The sequence below is a fragment of the Oryctolagus cuniculus genome, chromosome 3 (assembly GCF_051225735.1).
Source record: "Oryctolagus cuniculus isolate XC-2025 breed Fujian yellow rabbit chromosome 3, ASM5122573v1, whole genome shotgun sequence".
NCBI lineage: Eukaryota > Metazoa > Chordata > Mammalia > Lagomorpha > Leporidae > Oryctolagus > Oryctolagus cuniculus.
Genome location: NC_142869.1, coordinates 173155309 through 173175798, shown reverse-complemented (window position 1 = coordinate 173175798; position 20490 = coordinate 173155309). Strand labels below are relative to the sequence as shown.

General features: G+C 38.8%; 1 protein-coding gene across 12 annotated transcripts in view; it reads left to right on the top strand.

The window, feature by feature from the left end:
* The window catches only part of DGKI (diacylglycerol kinase iota), a 507839-nt gene that overhangs the window by 295181 nt on the left and 192168 nt on the right, over positions 1–20490 (top strand). For all 12 annotated transcript variants that reach the window (XR_007920530.3, XM_051849035.3, XM_051849034.3 and 9 more), the window contains 3 exons: positions 1862–1940; positions 18829–18884; positions 19767–19829. Coding sequence is in view for 11 of the 12 variants with exons in the window: in XM_051849035.3 (XP_051704995.3) it covers positions 1862–1940; positions 18829–18884; positions 19767–19829 (198 nt within the window). In the remaining variant the exon portion in view is untranslated. The remainder of the gene's footprint in view (positions 1–1861; positions 1941–18828; positions 18885–19766; positions 19830–20490) is intronic.

The window sequence follows — 20490 nt, the reverse complement described above, 5'->3', positions numbered from 1 at the left end:
CACATAGACATAAAATAATATTTAAATGTGTATCTATTTATTCAGTTTTATGTTTTTTTTCTCTGTGTAAGGAGTGAGGAATGTCTGGCCCACAGGCTGAATAAAGCCCATGAAATCATTCAGTTTTGGCCCTGCCGAGGCAACCACAGGCAGGAATCAAAATTTAATAAATCAATAGCAGGAAAATTTTTAAAAGATTATTTATTTTGAAAGTTGGAGTTATAGAGAAGCAGAGAAATAGAGATATGGGGGGGGGGGCGAAAGAGAGAGAGAGAATCTTCCAACTGCTGTTTCACTGTCCAGATGGCTGCAATGGCCAGGGCTGGGCCAGGCTCAACCCAGGGGCCAAGAGCTTCTTCTGGGACTCCCACATAGATGCAAGGGTCCAAACACTTGGACCGTTTTCTACTTCTTTTCCCAGGCCATTAGCAGGGAGCTGAATCCGAAGTAGAGCAGTCTTACATGAACCACCACCCATATGGGATGCCAGCATTGCAGGTGGTGGTTTTACCTGCTATGCCACAATGCCGACCCCAAATCTGTAGCAGGCTAATTTTTAAATTAATAATTGTGTATGGCTTCTGAATGATTGTTACAAATATCCAAATGGCGGGGCTGGCGCTGTGGCTCACTTGGTTAATCCTCCGCCTGCAGAGCTGGCATCCCATGTGGGCGCCAGGTTCTAGTCCTGGTTGCTCCTCTTCCAGTCCAGCTCTCTGCTGTGGCCCAGGAGGGCAGTGGAGGATGGCCCAGGTGCTTGGGCCCCTGCACCCGTGTGGGAGATCAGGCTCCTGGCTTTGGATCGGTGTAGCTCTGGCCGTTTAGGGGGTGAACCAACTGAAGGAAGGCCTTTCTATCTGTCTCTCTCGCTGTCTAGCTCTATCTGTCAAATAAATTAAAAAAAATATATACCCAAATGGCCCTTGGCAGAAAAAAGGTTCCCCACCCTTGCTGTAGGTCAACAATTGATAAATCATTCCCACTGCCTTATTTCTTATATGACCGTAGTCAAAAACTATTTTGCATGCAAGTGATAGGTACACAAAATAGTATTCATTTTAGTTTTCAATATTTATATACTTAATATGAATTCTTTAAAAAAGTATATTTCCTGATTAAGAGGGTTAGACATGATCCTTACAATTAAATTTACTTGCTCAGTTCACTCCGTGAGTCATGCTTCATAACCATTGCAAGTGTGCAGCCCTCAGCCTAACAAGCTTCTATTATTACAACATTCATAAGAATGATTCATACTGGCCGGCGCCGCGGCTCACTAGGCTAATCCTCCGCCTAGCGGCGCCGGCACACCGGGTTCTAGTCCCGGTTGGGGCGCCGGATTCTGTCCCGGTTGCCCCTCTTCCAGGCCAGCCCTCTGCTGTGGCCAGGGAGTGCAGTGGAGGATGGCCCAGGTGCTTGGGCCCTGCACCCCATGGGAGACCAGGAAAAGCACCTGGCTCCTGGCTCCTGCCATCGGATCAGCACGGTGCGCCGGCCGCAGCGCGCTGGCCACGGCGGCCATTGGAGGGTGAACCAACGGCAAAAAGGAAGACCTTTCTCTCTGTCTCTCTCTCTCACTGTCCACTCTGCCTGTCAAAAAAAAAAAAAAAATGGTTCATACTTAGCAATTGTATTTGTAGCCCTTTGATTTCCTATATAATTCTTGAGGTGATTACTTGTTCTGAGCTTTCTCCAGTGAATTTGTTGGAGAATCAGTTGTTTCTTCTACATAAACACCTTCTACTTTGAGTTGTGACTGCTCCCTCCCCAGGGACTACCCTAGGGACAGGTTCTTGGCATTAAGTTTCTCTTTCTAGCTGGCTACATACAACTTTACCTCTTCCTTTGTTTATCATTCCAGCTTCCTCTGAACGTTTTCAATAATTACTTCAGCCTTGGATTTGATGCTCATGTCACACTGGAGTTCCATGAATCCAGAGGTGAGGACACCCATTTCCATCTCCCAGGGAGGAAGTTCCCAGCAGGTGTTTTGCATGTTCCCTTTTGTTTGCATATCACTTAAATGTTTGTAGTGTGCTTCAGTGTTGTTTCATTTTAACCTTCATGGAGACCCAGAGAGATAAACAAGTTAGGAACGTGCTACAAATGGGAGCTTGGGGACCTAATTGTTTAGGGTCCCCAAAATAGCAAAGGACCGCACCCAAGTTATGTTCCAAGTCCAGGGGCTGTTAATCTTTAAGTTTGACCAGAAATTGTGAAGTGAGCAAGTCATTAAGAGATAAACTCTTTTACAAAAGTCATGAGCACATTCACAACGTCACACACCAGCAGTTACTCAAGTTCAATACTTCTTAACAGAGCCGTTGAAATACGGTGGCAAACATGCAAAAGAAAGGTACAGTGGGCATCTCAGAACAGGAGGGGGCTCTAGTAGTTTGGGTTGAAAGAAAAGAGTGTGATGGTGACTTGAGTAGGGAGGAATGTACTAGGGAACCCCTAGATGTGACTGAGATGTGAATGAGGCTGAGTGATGATCTCTGTTATTAAGAGATGAGGCCAAGATTGGAGGCTGGGGCAGGGGTCGGGGTAGGGTGGTCAGCATTGTGACACAACAAGCAGGTTAAGCTGCCCTTGGGATACCTACACCCTATACATTTTTGATCCAGCTCCCTGCGAGTGCATCCTAGAAGGCATCAGGTGACAACTTAAGTACGTGTGTCCCTGCCATCCACGTGGAAGACCTGGATGGAGTTCCTGGCTCCTGGCTTTGACCTCGCCCAGCCCTGGCTGTCACAGGCTTTTAAGGAGAGAGCCAATATATGAAAGATCTGTCTCTCTGTCTCTGTTGCTTGGTTTTTCAAGTAGATGAAAAATAAATAAATAAACATTTAAAAAAAGATTAGGGTGAAAAAATTATTAGAAGGGAAATGAAATAATAATATGTGTAAATAGATATCTAAATTTTATAGTGCCATTCAGAATAGAGAATGCTTAGAATTTTGACTTCTAATTTTAGCTCCAGTCTCTGTCTCTGTCTCTATCTCTCAAACTCTCTCCTTTTTGATCTAATTATTTATGTATTGTGTCTATGCCTGTATCTGTAGCTATATCTCTACCTAGTCCCTTGTGAATATATATTTATATATGAGCATGAATTTCAACTTTTTTTCATCAAAATAAGCACATCCTTTTATTCTATTTCCTGTGAACTTTTTGAAGTGCCCTTACATAACCACAATAATGCTAGGATATATATTAAGAAATTTTAGAAATAAAAATCATAAATGAAGAAGTATTTTGCTTTTCTTTCTCCAGGTTCTTCTAATAGCACAAGTGATTTTAAGCCATATAATCTGAAATACAGAGTACAAAAAACTAGAATTCCAATTTTCAGATTCTAGTAATAAGGTAGAGAAAATTCTGTTAGTGCTCTCATGCACTGAGAATCAGGAGCGGAGTTACATGATTCAGGGCATCAGAATGAAAAATACAGGAGAATGGCCCATCCGCAAGGTCCCTTACAGGATCCAGCAATTTCAGCAGACTTTGACCTTCCTGGTGTCAGGAGGTGGTGGGGGCTTGAGCTATGTCAAGGTCAAATTCTGTGGCAATTAATGATTTGAACTGAAGCGGGAGCCAGAGTTTAGTTTCCCGTGTGGTTGGCCAGAAAATCTCAGCTAGCAAGTTTGATTCATACCAGAACCCCAAATATTCCAAAAGCAGAAAAACCACCATGCTCCTGTCTCCCTGCTGTACATGATTCTCGGAAGCTAGGTGTTCAGAAGTACCTGCTTAGCACATTTGTGATCTGTTGCCCTTCATGTAGAGAGAATTAATCTGGGAGGCAAGATTTCATAGCTCATTTTTTTCTCATATTCTTTAGGAGACTGATTCTGGGCTTCTTGTTAAGATCCCTGAGTTTCTTTCTTTTTTTTTTTTTTTTTAATTTTTTTTTTTGACAGGCAGAGTGGACAGTGAGAGAGAGAGAGACAGAGAGAAAGGTCTTCCTTTTGCTGTTGGTTCACCCTCCAATGGCCGCCGCGACCTGCGCACTGCGGCCGGTGCATCGCGCTGATTGGAAGCCAGGAGCCAGGTGCTTTTCCTGGTCTCCCATGGGGTGCAGGGCCCAAGCACTTGGGCCATCCTCCACTGCACTCCCGGGCCATAGCAGAGAGCTGGCCTGGAAGAGGGGCAACCAGGACAGAATCCGGTACCCCAACCGGGACAAGAACCCTGGGTGCCGGCGCCGCAGGTGGAGGATTAGCCTAGTGAGCCACGGCGCCAGCCATCCCTGAGTTTCTTAACAATACTTGTAAAGTAACAGAATTAGCATTAATAGATGAATTTCCCAAAATAGACATCCTGGCGTGAGAAAAGGCCTAAATGAGTAAGTGGCCGACAATGAACTTATTCAAGCGAGTCTAATATTTAGTCTAATTAATCTGAAAGCTGTCCTAATGATACACTTCCTTGTACTATGATGAAATTTCTGTTCTTCAGAGTGAGAGCAGAGCAAGGAAAGACACCAAAGAGGAAAAGCCGGGCTTAGAGAAGAATTCTTTTGGGGAAAGTAATTTTTTCCCCTTTTTAAAAGCTATGGGACTCTTGAATTTTGGGGTGTAATATTATATATATGAATATATGCATATTTTTATATATCTGTGATTATAAAACAATTGGTTAAAAGGTGCTAAGCATTAATCTCTGAATAGTTTACTGCTGAGGCTCAATGTGAGTGCTTTAATATAGTGCAAAATAGAATTGCGAACATTTTCTCTGCTTGTAAACAGAGCCTGTGAGGAAAACCAACCACTAAAGAGCTAAGGGAGAATTTGTGTTGATAGCGTGTAAGACATAATATTAATGAAGATTAGATGAGAATGGTAAAAGTAAATATATGTCCATAGAATATGGAGGTGATTTTATTGATAGCAGAGTGTAGCATCTCAGCATCTATTTATCTCTTCTCTTATGCAAAATGAAAATATTTAGTTATGAAAAGTATGATTATTTACTCAGAATAATTTTGCTTTTCTTTTTTTAGAAAATTGTTTTATGTTAATTCAGATTTCACCCATAGTTTTACCTAGTTAGTCAAGAAATCTTAACCTAAGCTGTAGAAGATAAAGATAGACAAGTAAGGCTATATTTTCAATAGGGCAGTTTCCTTATTTTTGTTGGTAGGTAGTCAGTGTTCTCAAACCAAGAGCATTCATAGTTGAGACTTCAAACAGTTGTAAATTAGAGTCACAATTTGAGTCTTCATAGCAAAATGGATTATTTGCCATAAAATACTTGGACAGTGTCTTAAAACTCATGAGAACCATTGTGGAAAAAAAAAGAAATGGGCTTGGATAGAATAACCTATTAGGGATGAGTCAAGAAAAGGTAGTGTTTTAGATTGGGAATTATACAAATACATCTACACAAAATGGAAAATAAATACAAATCTCATGAAGGCAGAATTTTAAAAAACTAATTGTGGCAAGAATTTTTGGCATAAATGTGAGAACAACTCATCCAGTTGGCCGTTCCTAGAGTAACTACCTACATACTTAAATCATATATCTTTTAGAAGTGACATTTACGTTTACACCATTTATTCATGTCATTACTGTGCAAATGATTTTAGAGTTACTAGTAGAAAAGCCAGAAGTAAGAATGGTTTTAACATTTGATTAATTTTGTATATGAATAAAGGTAAACATTTGATGATTTAGGTTTCTGTTTGGTTAGAAAAATAATACATTTCACTTATTCTTCTTAAACTTGTCAAAATATTTGTGGTTTAACTATTACTGCTGATGTATCTGAAAGTGCAGTCATTTGGAATAGAATATAGAGATGTAATAGGATTGGTTGGACATCTCATTGTCAGTTGGAGGACTGCCCAGGACTTTCATCATCACTGCATTATCACAGTGCTTCAAGGAGCATGTTGAAAATATTCCAGTCTGTTAATACACACATTATTATTATTATTATTATTATTATATTCCAATGTGTTAACAGTGATTATAGTTATCCATGGCAAAGTTAGGTCTCATTTTTCTAGCTTTATGAATGAGAGTGTCACTTTTTGGACATGGTTATTAAACCATCTCACTTTTAGTTTGAAATTGGATGCTTACATTTTACTGACTCATTGAAATTATTCAGGAGAGTTAAATTTTATGCTACAAGGTCAAGGAAATAAAATTATGACTCTAGAGGAGACATTATTTAAATTTGACCTAAGATTTACTGTTTTCACTGAACATACAGAGACATGTAAATCAGCATACTTCAAAGCATTATGAATATTTCACGATTCATATCATTAAAAATTTGACATATTTCTTTATAAAGTGTCATTTGCAATGGCTTGCTAAATATGTTCATTGCCATCACTACATGGATGTACTGCCAACCCTTGTCTAGGCACTGAGGCTTAAGCTCAGGTTGTCTTGAATTTCTATATGATACCTGTTCATCATTCAGAATTCAAGTGTAGCCCTCTCTGGAGCATTTATTGTGATTGTCTTCTTTCTGTGCATTTACTCCCACATTCTAGATGAGTATAGATGCATTTAATGACATATAGAAAATATTTCTTTAATTTTCATTTTCAGAATTGTGTCTTCCCTCCCTCTCCCAACTCTAAATTCACCAGAGGTGAAAGACCACATCTTATTTACTTTTGTAGTCCTGATACCTGGTCTAATGGCTGTCTCAATAAGTGTTTGTTGCAGTAATGGGATGCTTATTTGAGGGATAGTCACATAAATAAAAGAAAAATAGCACTTGAGGATAAAATAGTAGAGGTAAGTAGTTGTATGGACTGTAAGTATTACAGGAGCTTAGCTGGACTCTGTGTGACACACAGGAAAGGTATTGGGGAAAATTTCTGGAAAGTATAGGAAGTAATATTACTGGGAGATAAATGTAGGATTATGATGCAAATAAAAATTAAGGTGGGTGAGAGCATTTCAAACAGGAAAGGAAAGTATAGAGGCAAATTAGTTTGTCATAAAGATTGGGTAGATGAACAATTAATACATAATGAAAGATTTTGCTACATGTTAGGAAAACAGTGCTAATGTTAATATAAATATTTGTTCATGATGAAAGAATATTTGAAAAGAGGAAAAATTTTTTCAATTTTTAAAATTTATATAAGGTGAACAAATTTTGTGTATTTCATATATGCAGATTTAGGAGCATATTGAAGTTTTTTTATATACACTTTTTAAAATTTTATTTAAGTTATACAAGTTTCGTATATCTCAATATACAGATATAGGAACATAATGATAGTTCCCACCTTACTTTCCCTCCTGCTCACATTCCAACCCTTCTTCCTCTTCCTTCTCCCATTCTCACTTAATTTTTACAAAGATCTATTTTCAATTTACTTAATGATCATAAAGGTTAACCCTACACTAAGTAAAGAGTTCAACAAATAGTATGAAAAAAAAAACTGTTCCTCAGGAGAATAGAGAAGGTCTGTAAACAATCATTATATCTCCAAATGTCCATTTTAGTCCAATATGTTACATTTTAGGTAATCTATTAATATATACAATTTAAATTGAAAGTGGCAGTGTTGCTATAGGCATAGACTTTGGAGTTAATTTTGTATATATAATCATTTAAATCTTAAGATTGGGTAAAGTATCCACTGGAGAGAATATGGAAGATGTACACATTACATGAGGTTCAGATTGCATTAAGCATAGTGTTGCACTTGCATTTATGGATAATTCTTTAACATGCCTTGGGAAAATTGGAGCTTCTGTGAATTTCAGTAAAGAAATTGAAAATAAAAGAGGAAAATGATAAATATATGCATGCTGAATTGATGTATGTGTGCATATTTTTAATATTTGCAAGTGGAAAAATGCAGTCATAATTATGAATTAGGGTACCTTGCTTGTCATCATCTAGAGTTGGCTGCAGTGTGTCTATTGGTGATTTGAGTATAAAATAATTCTGAAAACTTGGAAATGTGTATCTAGGTCCTCTGTGTGGGCATGTTTTTATGATTCCATTTATATGTGCTGTTCTGGGGTGGAGTGTTATCTGGGGGATTTGACCAATAGAGGTTGGCTAATAGGCTTCATGTGTCCACATATTTGGAATCTCAAAATGCTGGCTTTAAAATTGTACTAACTATATGTTAATTAATATAATACCAAATATCTGAGGAGGTAAACTAATGTATGTTTCATATTTTTTCATGCACTTGTATAATGTGGGCTTGAAGAACTTGATTTTGGGTGAAGATTGGTGGCATCATAGAAGCATACTACTAGTACTCTGAATTTTTAACTGCATTCTTTCTTTGGGGAAAGATTATGGGGGAGGATGGTGGTGGAGGTATTACCCGGGAGCTATAATGGACACCTGGCTACTGGCTATTTAAAAGAAATGCTGGAGAATCCAAAGGGAGATGTGAACTCCAATACAGTAGTAACAGGGGACATCAGCACTCCACTTTGGTCAATGGACAGGTCAACCAGACAGAAAATCAACGAAGAAACAACAGAGCTAATCAACACTATGGACCATATGGACCTGATATCTACAGAACTTTTCACCCCACAGTTGCAGACTACACATTCTTCTCATCAATGCATGGAACTTTCTCTAGGACAGACCATATGATATGCCATAAAGCAAGTCTTAGCAAATTAAAAAAAAATCGAAATTATACCATGCATCTTCTCTGACCACAATGGAATAAAGCTGGAAATCAACAACTCAAGATTCTCTAGATTGTATAAAAACACATGGAGACTGAACACATGTTCCTGAATGAACAGTGGGTCATAGAAGAAATCAAAAAAATTTCTGGGAACTAATGAAGTCAACAATACATCGCATCAAAACTTATGGGATATAGCAAAAGCAGTGTTAAGAGGGATGTTATAGCAGTCGGTGCCTACACGAAGAAATCGGCAAGGTACCAAATAAATGAGCTATCAGCGCATCTCAAGGACCTAAAAAACATCAAACAAAACCCCAAATTAGTAGGAGGAAAGAAATAATTGAAATTAGAGAAGAAATAAACAAAATTTAAGCCAAAAACTACAAAAGATCAGTGAAATGAAGAGTTGGTTTTTTGAAAAAAATAAACTTAAACAAAATTGGCCCAACTAATTAAAAAAGAGAGAGAGAGAAGACCCAAATCAATAAAATTAGAGGTGGAAAAGGAAATGTAACAACAGACTCCACAGAAATAAAAAGAATGATCAGAAATTACTACAAAGAGCTTTATGGCAACAAATTGTGAAACCTAGAAGAAATAGAAAGATTCCTAGACACATACAACCTACCTAAATTGAGCCATGAAGACATAGAAAATCTAAACAGATCAATAACCAAGATGGAAATTCAATCAGTACTAAAGACCCTCCCAACAAAGAAAAGCCCAGGACTGGATGGCTTCACTGTTGAATTCTACCAGACATTTAAAGAAGTACTAATTCCAATGCTTCTCAAGCTATTCAAAACAATTGAAAGGGAGGGAATCTTCCTAAACTCCTTCTATGAAGCCTGCATCACCTTAATTCCTAAACCAGAAGAAGATGCAACAGAGAGATAGAGCTATAGACCAATATCCCTGATGACCATAGATGCAAAAATCCTCAACAAAATATTAGCTAATCGAATCCAGCAACACATCAGAAAGATCATTCATTCAGACCAAGTGGGATTTATCCCTGATATGCGAAGATGGTTCAACATTCACAAATCAATAAATGCGATACATCACATTAACAAACTGAAGAACAAAACCATATAGTTATCTCAATAGATGAGGAAAAACCATTTGATAAAATAAAACATCCTTTCATGATCAAAATTTTAAGCAAATTGGGTATAAAAGGAACATTCTTCAACACAATCAAGGCAATTTATGTCAACTCATGGCCAGCATCCTATCGAATAGGAAAAAGCTGGAAGCATTGTCCCTAAGATCCAAAACCTGAGAAGGATGCCTGCTCTCACCATTGCAATTTAATATAGTCCTGGAAGTTTTAGCCAGAGTCATTAGGCAAGAAGAAGAAATCAAAGGGATAAAAATTGGTAAGGAGGACATCAAACTATTACTCTTTGGAGATTACATGATCCTATATATAGGGGATTCAAAAGACTCCACTAAAAGACTATTGGAACTCATAGAAGAGTTTAGTAAATGACAGGATATAAAATCAACACAGAAAAATCAGTAGCCTTTGTATACACAGACAATGCCATGGCTGAGAAAGAACTTTTAAGATCAGTCCCATTCAAAATAGCTCCAAAAAGAATCAAATACCTTGGAATAAGTGTATCCAAGGATTTCAAAGATCTCTAAAATGAAAATTACAACACTAAAGAAAGAGATAGAAGAGCACATTAAAAAATGGAAAAATCTTCCATGTTCATCAGTTGGAATAATCAACATCATCAAAATGTCCATACTACCAAAAGGAATTTACATATTGAATGGTATCCCAATCAAGAGACCAACAACATTGTTTGCGGATCTAAAAAAAAAAAAAAGAATGCTATGCTAAAATTCATATAGAAGCACAAGAGACCCCAAAAAGTTAAAGCAATCCTAAACAACAAAAACAAAGCTAGAAGCATCTCAATAGAAGATTACAAAACATACTACAGGAAAATTATAATCAAAACAGCCTTGTACTGGTATTAACAGATGGATAGACCAACAGAACAGAGTAGAAACTCCAGAAATCAACCACATATCTACAACCAACTTATCTTTGACAAACAAGCTAAAATCAACCCCTGGAACAAGGACAGTCTCTTCAACAAATAGTGCTTGGAAAACTGGATTTCCACATGTAGAAATATGAAGCAAGACCCCTAACTTATACCTTACACAAAAATCCACTCAAAATTAATTAAAAACCTAAATCTATGACCCGATATTATCAAATTATTAGAGAAAATTGTGGAAACCCCGCAAGACATTGGTATAGGCAATATAGGCAGAGAGTTCTTGAAAAAGACCCCAGAAGCACAGGCAATCAAAGCCAACATTGACAAATGGGATTACATCAAACTGAGAAGCTTCTGCACTGCAAAGGAAACACTCAGCAAAGTGAAGACACCATCCACAGAATGGGAGAAACTTTTTTGCAAAATACGTAATTGATAAATAGTTAACATCCAAAATTTATAAAGAGCTCAAAAAATTCAGCAACAAAACAAAAATAAACAAAAACAAAGCAACACAAAACAAACAATCTGGTTAAGAAATAGGCAAAGGACTTGAAAAGATGTTTTTTTTTCAAGAAAGGAAATTCAATGCTCAAGGTCACTAGCCATCAGGAAAATGCAAATCAAAAGCATGATGAGGTTTCACTTCAATCCAGTTAGAAGGGCTCACATACAGAAGTCAACAACAGACAAATGCTGGCAAGGATGTGGGGAAAAAGGTACCCTGGTCCACTGTTGGTGGGAATTAACCTGGTACAACCATTGTGAAAGATACTGTAGAGCCACTGTGGAAGATAGTATGGAGATACCTCAGCAATCTGAATATAGACCTACCACGTGATCCAGCCATCCCACTCCTGGGGATTTACCCAAATGAAAAGAAATCAGCATATGAAAGAATTATCTGTACCCCCATGTTCATTGCAGCACAATTTACAATAGCAAAATGGAATCAATTCAAATTTCCAACAGCTGTTCACTGAATAAAGAAGTTACGGTATACATACACTATGGAGTACTATTTAGCTAGCTGAAAAAAAAGAAATCCTGTCTTTTGCAACAAAATGAGTACAATTGGAAAACACTAAACTTAGTGAAATAAGCCAGTCCCAAAAAGCAGATATAATGTTTTCCCAGATCGAAGGTAACTAATAGAGTACCTGAAATGTATTATATTGGAGTGAAATAAACATTTTGAGATTTGATAATTGTTTACAGCCCTTGTCTCTTCCATTGAGGAATAGTGTTTTGTTTTGTTTTGTTTTTCTTTTTGTCTTCATACTATTTTTTGAAATATTTTACTCAGTGTAGGGCTAGTGTATGGCTAACTATATGATCATTAAACTGAAAATAGATCTTTGTAAAAATTAAGAGTGGGAATGTGAGAAGGAGGAGGAAGAAGGATTGGAGTATGGGTGGGAGGGAGGACATTGTGGGAAATATCACTGTGTTCCTAAATCTGTATATATGGAATACATGAAACTTGTATAACTTAAATAAAATAAAAAAATAGATTATACCCAGGGCTCATCATCATTATAAATGAATTACATCCTGCCTGGCGCCGTGGCTCAATAGGCTAATCTGCCTGCGGCGCCAGCACACCAGGTTCTAGTCCCGGTCGGGATGCCAGATTCTGTCCCGGTTGCCCCTCTTCCAGGCCAGCTCCCTGCTATGGCCCGGAAAGGCAGTGGAGGATGGCCCAAGTCCTTGGGCCCTGCACTCGCATGGGAGACCAGGGGAAGCACCTGGCTCCTGGCTTCGGATCAGCGTGGTGTGCCAGCTACAGCGCGCCGGCCACAGTGGCCATTGGAGGGTGAACCAATGGTAAAGGAAGGCATTTCTCTCTGTCTCTCTCTCTCTCTCTCACTGTCCACTCTGCCTGTCAAAAATAAATAAATAAATAAATGAATTACATCTACTGCCAAATCATTTAGCTGATTTAGAAAGTATTAACTAATGAGATTTAAATGAGACTCTTGGATTTTTGAGTTGATACTATAACCCACTGATAACTTTGCAGGGAGGGGAGATATTTTTCGTATTGGAGGAGTATGAGTCATGAGGTCTCATAAGTAGAGAAGTCAGGAAGAATTTTGATCTCTGTGATGTTTTTGTGTTGTCATGACTGTAGTTGTGATATTTCACGCAGCAAAAAGGACCCTGTGGGTGTAATTGAAGCAAAAAAACCACCTGACTTTAACATAGGAAGATACTCTTGGATTATCTTCATGGATCTAGTATAATAATATGGGCTCTTAAAAGCAGAACTAGAAAGTAGAAGGAGAAAACAGACTCAAAATATGAGGAGGACTTAAAGTACACTGGTGACTTTGACCATGGAGGGGCTTGGTAGTCAGGGAGCACAGGCCATGTCTGGACTTGGGGAATGAACTCGGTCAACAACAGCAAAGAAGAAGTACAGCCTTACAAACACCAGGAAATGGACTTTGCCAATAACCTGAATGACCTTGGAAATGACTTATTCCCAGAACCTCTTAGGAGGAACCCAGCATGGTGACATTTTGATTTGGATCATGAAAGACCCTAGGCCAAGGACCCAGGATGAACCCAGCCCAGACTTTTGACTTCGAGAACTCTATGAAAATAAGTGTCATTTTAAGTTGCTGAGTTTGTAGTGCTTTGCTATGGAAGGGGTAGGAAAGCAATTAACTGGTGTCCAGTCCTATTGTATATAGATTAAAGATAGAGATTTACACAAGGAGTGGTTGACTCTCCTCCCAGTCTCTTGCCACCTCCATGTGGAGGAGGAGATTCTAACCAAGGTGCTGGAACACTAAGCTCTAGATATGTCCACTTTTATAGTGTTGGGATGTTTTGAATATTATTGATCTTTCATGGTTTACCTCATAACAACAAGCACAAATTCCTTAGGGAAAAAAGAGCATTTAAACTCCCTTGCTGGCCCTTTCCCGCTCCTCAGTCCTCCACAGAGGGACATCCACCCACATGCGTACATATGGGCAGAACCCATCATCCAGTCCTTTCAACAGCCCATGAAGAGTGACTGAGTCCTGCTCTTCGTAGGCAACTCCCTGCTTTTGTGTGGTCTAGCTTCTCTTCAGGTGGTGGTCCATCACTCAGCTGAGCTGTCTCTCTTAGCTCTGGCCAATCTTTGTTTCTGGGTTTGATGTTGCTTGGAATAGGGCAGATATAATAATGATAAACAGGTCCAGTTGACAGGGCAGGCTCGGTCTGGGAGCCAATAGTATATGGTACTGTCAACCTTTCTTGTGGAGGGATTAACAGAATTTCCTTTATGCTCCTATTATCCTGAAGGCCGAAGCATATGTGTTGCTCCCCTACCTCTTTGTTCTATGACTTTATTATACCTCTCTGAATGCTAGTGTCTTGGCAGATCTCTGATTTTTTAAGTTTACTTATTTCATTAAAGTTTTTACCTGATAAATTAAAAAATTATACATATTTATGGGGTATCATGTGATGTTTTGATCCATGAGTACATTGTATAATGTTCAAATCAGACTAAACACGTGTATCTCCTCAAGTATTTATCATTTTTATGGTGAAAATATTTAAAATTCTTTCTTTTAACTTAAATTTTAAAGATTTATATAAAGGGAACAAATTTTATGTATTTTGTATACACAGTTTTGAGGACATAATGATGCTTCCCACCCTGCCCTACCTACCTCATTATCTCCCTCTCTCCTACTCCTTTTCTTATTTTTCTTTTAATTTTGGCAATACATATTTTCAATTTACTTTATAGTCACAAGCCTCGCCCTCTACCAAATGAAGAATTCAGCAAATAGTAAGTAGAAAAAACATTGTTCCTCAGATTTATAGACAAGGGCTATAAACAGTAATCAAATCAGTTTCATTCGTATACATTATATTTTTTGAGTACTCATATATTAACTACCAGAAGTCAGGGAAAACGTGATATTTGGCTTTTTGTGACTGTCCTGTTTCGCTAATGATAATGCTCTCCAATTACGTTTTCTTTTCTTTCTTTTTTTTTTGTGAAAGACAGGATTTCATTGTTTTTTATGACTGAGTTATATTACATTGTCTATATAGACCACAATTTCTTTTTCCAGTCATTAGTTGATGGACATCTGAGTTAATTCCCTATCTTAGCAATTGTAAATTGAGCTGCTATAACATGGGGGTACAGATAATTTTTTTTAGAGATTTATTTATTTATTTGAAAGGCAGAGTTACAGAGAGGTAGAGAGGTAGAGAGGTAGAGAGAGAGAGAGAGAGAAAGAGAAATCTTCCATCCACTGATTCACTCCCCAGTTGGCTGCAACAGTTGGAGCTATGCCGATCCGAAGCCAGGAGTCAGGAGCTTCTTCCCGGTCTCCCATGTGGGTGCAGGGCCCTCCTTGGGGCATCTTCCACTGGTTTCCCAGGCTGTAGCAGAGAGCTGGATAGGAAGTGGAGCAGCCAGGACTCTGACTAGGCGCACATACGGGATGCTGGCACCGCAGGTGGAGGCTTTGCCTGCCATGCCACAGGGGCCCCAGATAACTCATATGCTGATTTCATTTCCTTTGTGTAAATTCCCAGGAGTGGAGTGGCTGGATCACGTGGTAGATCTATTCAGATTTCTGAGGACTCTCCATACTGTTTTCCATAATGGTTGTACTAGTTTACGTTCCCACCAAGTGTGTATTAAGGTAACTCCCCCCACATGCTCACCAAGATTTGTTATTTATTTATTTTTTGATTTTTGGATGATAGCCATTCTAACTGGTGAGGTGAAACCTCATTGTGGTTTTTATTTGCATTTTCCTGATGGCTGGTGATCCTGAGCATCTTTTCATGTGTCTGTTGACCATTTGTGTTTCATCCTTTGAAAGATGCTTGTTTGTATCTTTAGTTCATCTTTTAACTGGATTGTTTGGTTTGTTGTTGAGTTTCTTGAGCTCTTTTTATATTCTGGATATTAATCTTTTATCAGATGTGTGGTTTGCAAATATTTTCTCCCATAATGTCTGTTGCAGCTTCACTTCATTGAGTGTTTCTTTTGCTGTTTAGAAGCATCTTAGCTTCTCTGTTTCTTGGCTGTGTAGAAGTATCTTAGCTTCTATGTCTCTCCCAGGTTTTCCTCTAGTAATTTGATGGTTTCAGGTCTTAGGTTTAGATCCCTGATCCATGTGTGTTGATTTTTGTGTAGAGTATGAGGTGGTAGGTCCTATTTCATCTTTCTGAATGCACAGATCCAGTTTTCCCAGCACCATTTGTTGAAGAGACTGTCCTTTCTCCAGGGAGTGATTTTAATGTGTTTGTCAAATTGATTGTAGGTGCATGGATTAATTTCTGTGGTCTGTAATCTGTTCTATTGATCTACATGTCTATTCTTGTGCCAGTATGAGGCTGCTTAAAGAAAAATACATAGTACATTATTATTATTTCTAGTCACTCAACACCAGACCTTCTTTCTCCTATCTATAACTTAGAACCTATCAATAAATTTTTATTCATCTCTCTCTCTCCCCCTTTTTCCCCAGAAGAATTTATTTAAATTATATCTGAGATTATATACATATGTGAATGAAATCCCCCAAACTCAGTTTATTTCTAATTTTATTCTAATAATTTTGGATCTTTCAGAAAATAGTCTATCTAGTTTATCTCTTGATATAAAAATTTATTTCTTTAAAAACAAGCATTTCAGTTCTTCGGGTCCCATTGGAAAGCCTCATCAACATGAGAATGTGTCCCAAGCCAAAGCTTACTTTAAAAGTTCCTGTGTGACTCACTGAACGCTGTGGATATCAGTGCCCTGGAGAAGGTCTGCGCCAGAACTGCAGCTGCCTTCTTCCATTTCTTAAGACTTGCTTTATACTTGATGCCACTTTTTATTTATTTACTTATTTGAATGGGACAGTTTCAGAAAGAGAGAGGGAGAGGGAGAGAGAGAAAGAGAGAGAGAGATCTTCCATCTGCTGGTTCATTCCCCAAATGGCTGCACTGGTTGAATCCAGGAGCCTGCATTTCCATCAAGTCTCCCATATGGGTGCCAGGGTCCAGGTCATTGGTCATCTTTCACTGCTTTCCTAGATGCATTAGTAGGGAGCTGGATTGGAAGTGGAGAAGATGGGACTCAAACTGTCGCCCATATGAGCTGCCAGCATCACAGGCAGCTGTACCACAGCACCAGCCTGAAGTGAAGGCCTAGGTACAAGTGATAAATTGCTTAATACACACATTCTCATTTGTTTCTATTTCTGTTAGGAGAAGAGTTGCAGATTGGTGCCTCTTCATACGAGGGACACCATAAATGTTAGGAAAAAAGGGACAGAATAGAGAGGAGGCAGTGGAGGAATTTATAGCCAGAACAAATTTATTCAGAGAAAATAAATCGATAGAGTTGGGTGACCAACTGCCCGTGTGCACATTGATGGAACACCTGGCAGAAGGCCCGACCCCCAGGGGCCCTGCCTTTTTATATTTTAGGAGGGCTAGGGATAGGGGTGAGCGTAGGGGGCAGCAGGTGGAGGTGAATTCCTGGAACTGGGCGGGGCCTTGAGAACCTGGAAAAGAATACAGGTGGGTATGAAAGCAACAGGGTGTGAGACGCGATTGAGATTCAAGGGCAAGGAATACATTCCAAAGTTTATCTACCTTTTGGGCAATGAGTAAGAATGGCTGAGGCTTATGTCTTTGTTCCATCAATTTGCTTAAAGGGATTTGACACAACTGAAAGAGGTACACAATCAAATCGGGTTTTACAAAGGTCAAAAGCAGATTGAAAAATGGTCAGCTCTGGGGCGTGGAATGGGATCAGGGAGGTGGAGTCATTAATAGCACTATAGTCCTCTTGCTTGATCTGACCTATAAATCACCCTTTGCCTTTGGATTGCTTTAGCATTTAGGGTTAGAGTACTTCATTTGGTAAAGCACAGTGAGTGGTAAGGAAACTGTGACACACATAAATTGTAGATAGATGAGCATAACTATCGAGAACCAAACTACAAAAATACTGCCTTATTTTTTTTTTAAATATTTTTTTGCTTTCCTTTACCCAAATTCTATGTTATATGCTAAAACCATGGCCAATAATATCATTGGGCAGCTTTATTTCCTGAGGCATTGTATGTAGCTTTTGTTCTGCCCAGTCTTAGTGAGGGAGACTGTTGCTGCTTTTATCAGGAATTGCGGCTCAGAAACAGGGTTAAGACTGGGAGAGTGTCAGGACAGTCTAATCAGCAGTAACAGGAAGAAAACCTGGCCTGAGTAGGAGATAATGAGCCTATGGAGGACCTAGGAGTAGGCTAAATATAGAGTAGAAAGAATGTTTCAGGAGATAATATTTCATTTAGAGATTTCACAGTTCCTTGAATTCATGTGAAAATTCTCTAATACTGATTCTTGTTTCATCTTTTTGGGTCTTCAACCGATACAAAATACAGGAGCAAATTCAAGATTAATGAGTTTTCAGCTACAGGCTTTGCTGCCGTATGGTTTCAGTAGGGTGTATGTGTGTGTGTGTGTGTGTGTGTGTTCCTCCAAACAAAATGATTTTTCCAAGGCCTGCTACAACCAAGAGAGCACATAGTAGTTTAGAGTTTTTGCAAAATGTGAAACCAAATTCTCTAATAATTTGCATCCAAATTTCTCACATATAATACATGTAGAAACTTCATAGTTTATGGAAACCATATCCTAAACACGTCAATGCGAATGACTGTTCTTGTCTTCCTCCCTCATTCCCCCATCACCCCTGCCTTATATCCCTGCCTTATATCCCTGCCTTATATCCCTGCCAGCCTTGTATTCTAAAAACAAACAAATCAGAGCATCTCAACGTTGAATGTGCTGAGAATCACCCAAAGACCTCGTTAAACCAGAGATTCCCAGGCCCCACACATAGACGTTCTAATTCAGTGGGCCTGGATTTTGCACGTTTGGCCACACCCAGTTAACACCAATGCTGTCAGCTTGGAACCACACTGTTGTAACACTAGACAACTGTACCCATGGCAGTGAGCCACTATCCAATAGTAGGAAAGAGTAGAAACTGTGGGAAAGATGATAATGAAGTCCTGGGACCTACTGGGTCCGTAGGTTGGGGAAGGAAGAGGTGGAAGTGAATGTGTTCATCTGAGTTCCAGCCTTCCGAGAAGTCTCTATAACAAAACAACCTTCCCTGTTTCACAGAAGCAAATCCAGAGAAGTTCAACAGTCGTTTCCGAAATAAAATGTTCTATGCAGGGGTAAGTACATAATTCATTTTACCTGATTATGTATTATTTAACACAAATTCATGAGTGAAAACGACGCACGTGAAAAATAATAACAGACATCACAATGTTTATGTGTGTGGTTAATGTTTAATGTCTTGCTTTAAGAATAAATGGAAGGGTATCTTTCTTAAGTTAGTGTCAGAAAGAGAATTGTTTTTCTTCTTTGAACTTGAAAACCCCGAGAATCCATGTTGTAAAAATGGATGATATTTAAAGAGTGATGTGAAAAACAGACATCAAAGCTAATGCAGGGAATGGAGAAATTAGGCAGGCTACATGTATGGAAAATCTTAGGTAAGAACGTAACTTTCAGTGGGGTACACAAGCTTTTAACGTTTGGATAAAAAATTGGCAGAACACAGGAAGTTTCTCATGGAAGCGTGTATGAGATTAAAGGGCCACCTTTTCCTCCTTTTCCTCCTCAGGGACATCCCTTGGGGTGAATAAAGGAAATACCGCATCCAAAAGATTAATAAAGAAAGTGTGTTTTAAGTTTATGTCATTGTAACAAAAGGAGAATGAAACAAGCCATTCTCTGGCCAATTATTATCTCATCTTGACTGTATCTTCTAACCGAGAAGTAGGAGGGTCAGGAAGGGCATCATAGAAATATTCAGATAATTGGAATTGTCCATCTTTTCACCTTCCTTCTGTGGTCCTAATCATTATTATACATTATCAATTGAACAGAAAGAGATTTCAACTTGACAATCACTGCACGGCTTTATTCGGCAAAAGGAGAACTTATATATTTTGGCATACTTGGAACTCATTGGTAACTGTATTATGGAAGCAAGGACGCGGTATAATCATGTAATTAAATTTATTTTTCCTTATTTCTTTCTGGTATAGGCAGCTTTTTCTGACTTCCTACAAAGAAGTTCTAGAGATCTATCCAAACATGTTAAAGTTGTTGTAAGTATTGAATATGTTGGTTTATTTCATTTGGTGAATATGAAAATCCACAAAATAAACCCCATAAAAGTGGTTTATATATTGAGATTAATTACTGTCCTACAGAGAGCTTCAGAGATAAGTAGTGTACTTCATGCAGCCATCATCTTTGAACACTTTATCATCTTTAGTGCCTAGGAATTAAGAATAAATAGGCTGAGGCTGGCCCGTGGCATAGCAGGTAAAGGTGCTGCCTGCAGTGTCAGCATCCCATATGGGTGCCGGTCCGAGTCCTGGCTGCTCTACTTCTGATCCAGCTCTCTGCTATGCCTGGGAAAGCAGTAGAAGATGGCCCGGGTACTTGGGCCCCTGCACCCGTGTGGGAGACCCGAAGAAGCTCCTGGCTCCAGACCAGTGTGGCTCTGGCCTTGTGGCTAGTTGGGGAGTGAACCAGCAGATAGAAGACTCTCTCTCTGACTCTGCCTCTCTGTAGCTCTGCCTTTCAAATAAATAAATAAAAGGAATAAGTAGACTAATTTCACTCCTGAAGAGACTTCAAAACAGTCAGGAGAAAGGGCAGGTCAATCATTGCAGAGTAATATAAGTGTTATCCACTGTGTAAGTGCTATGGTGGTGGCACAAAGGCAGAAATGATAATTGATTATACAGGGAAACATTTGCA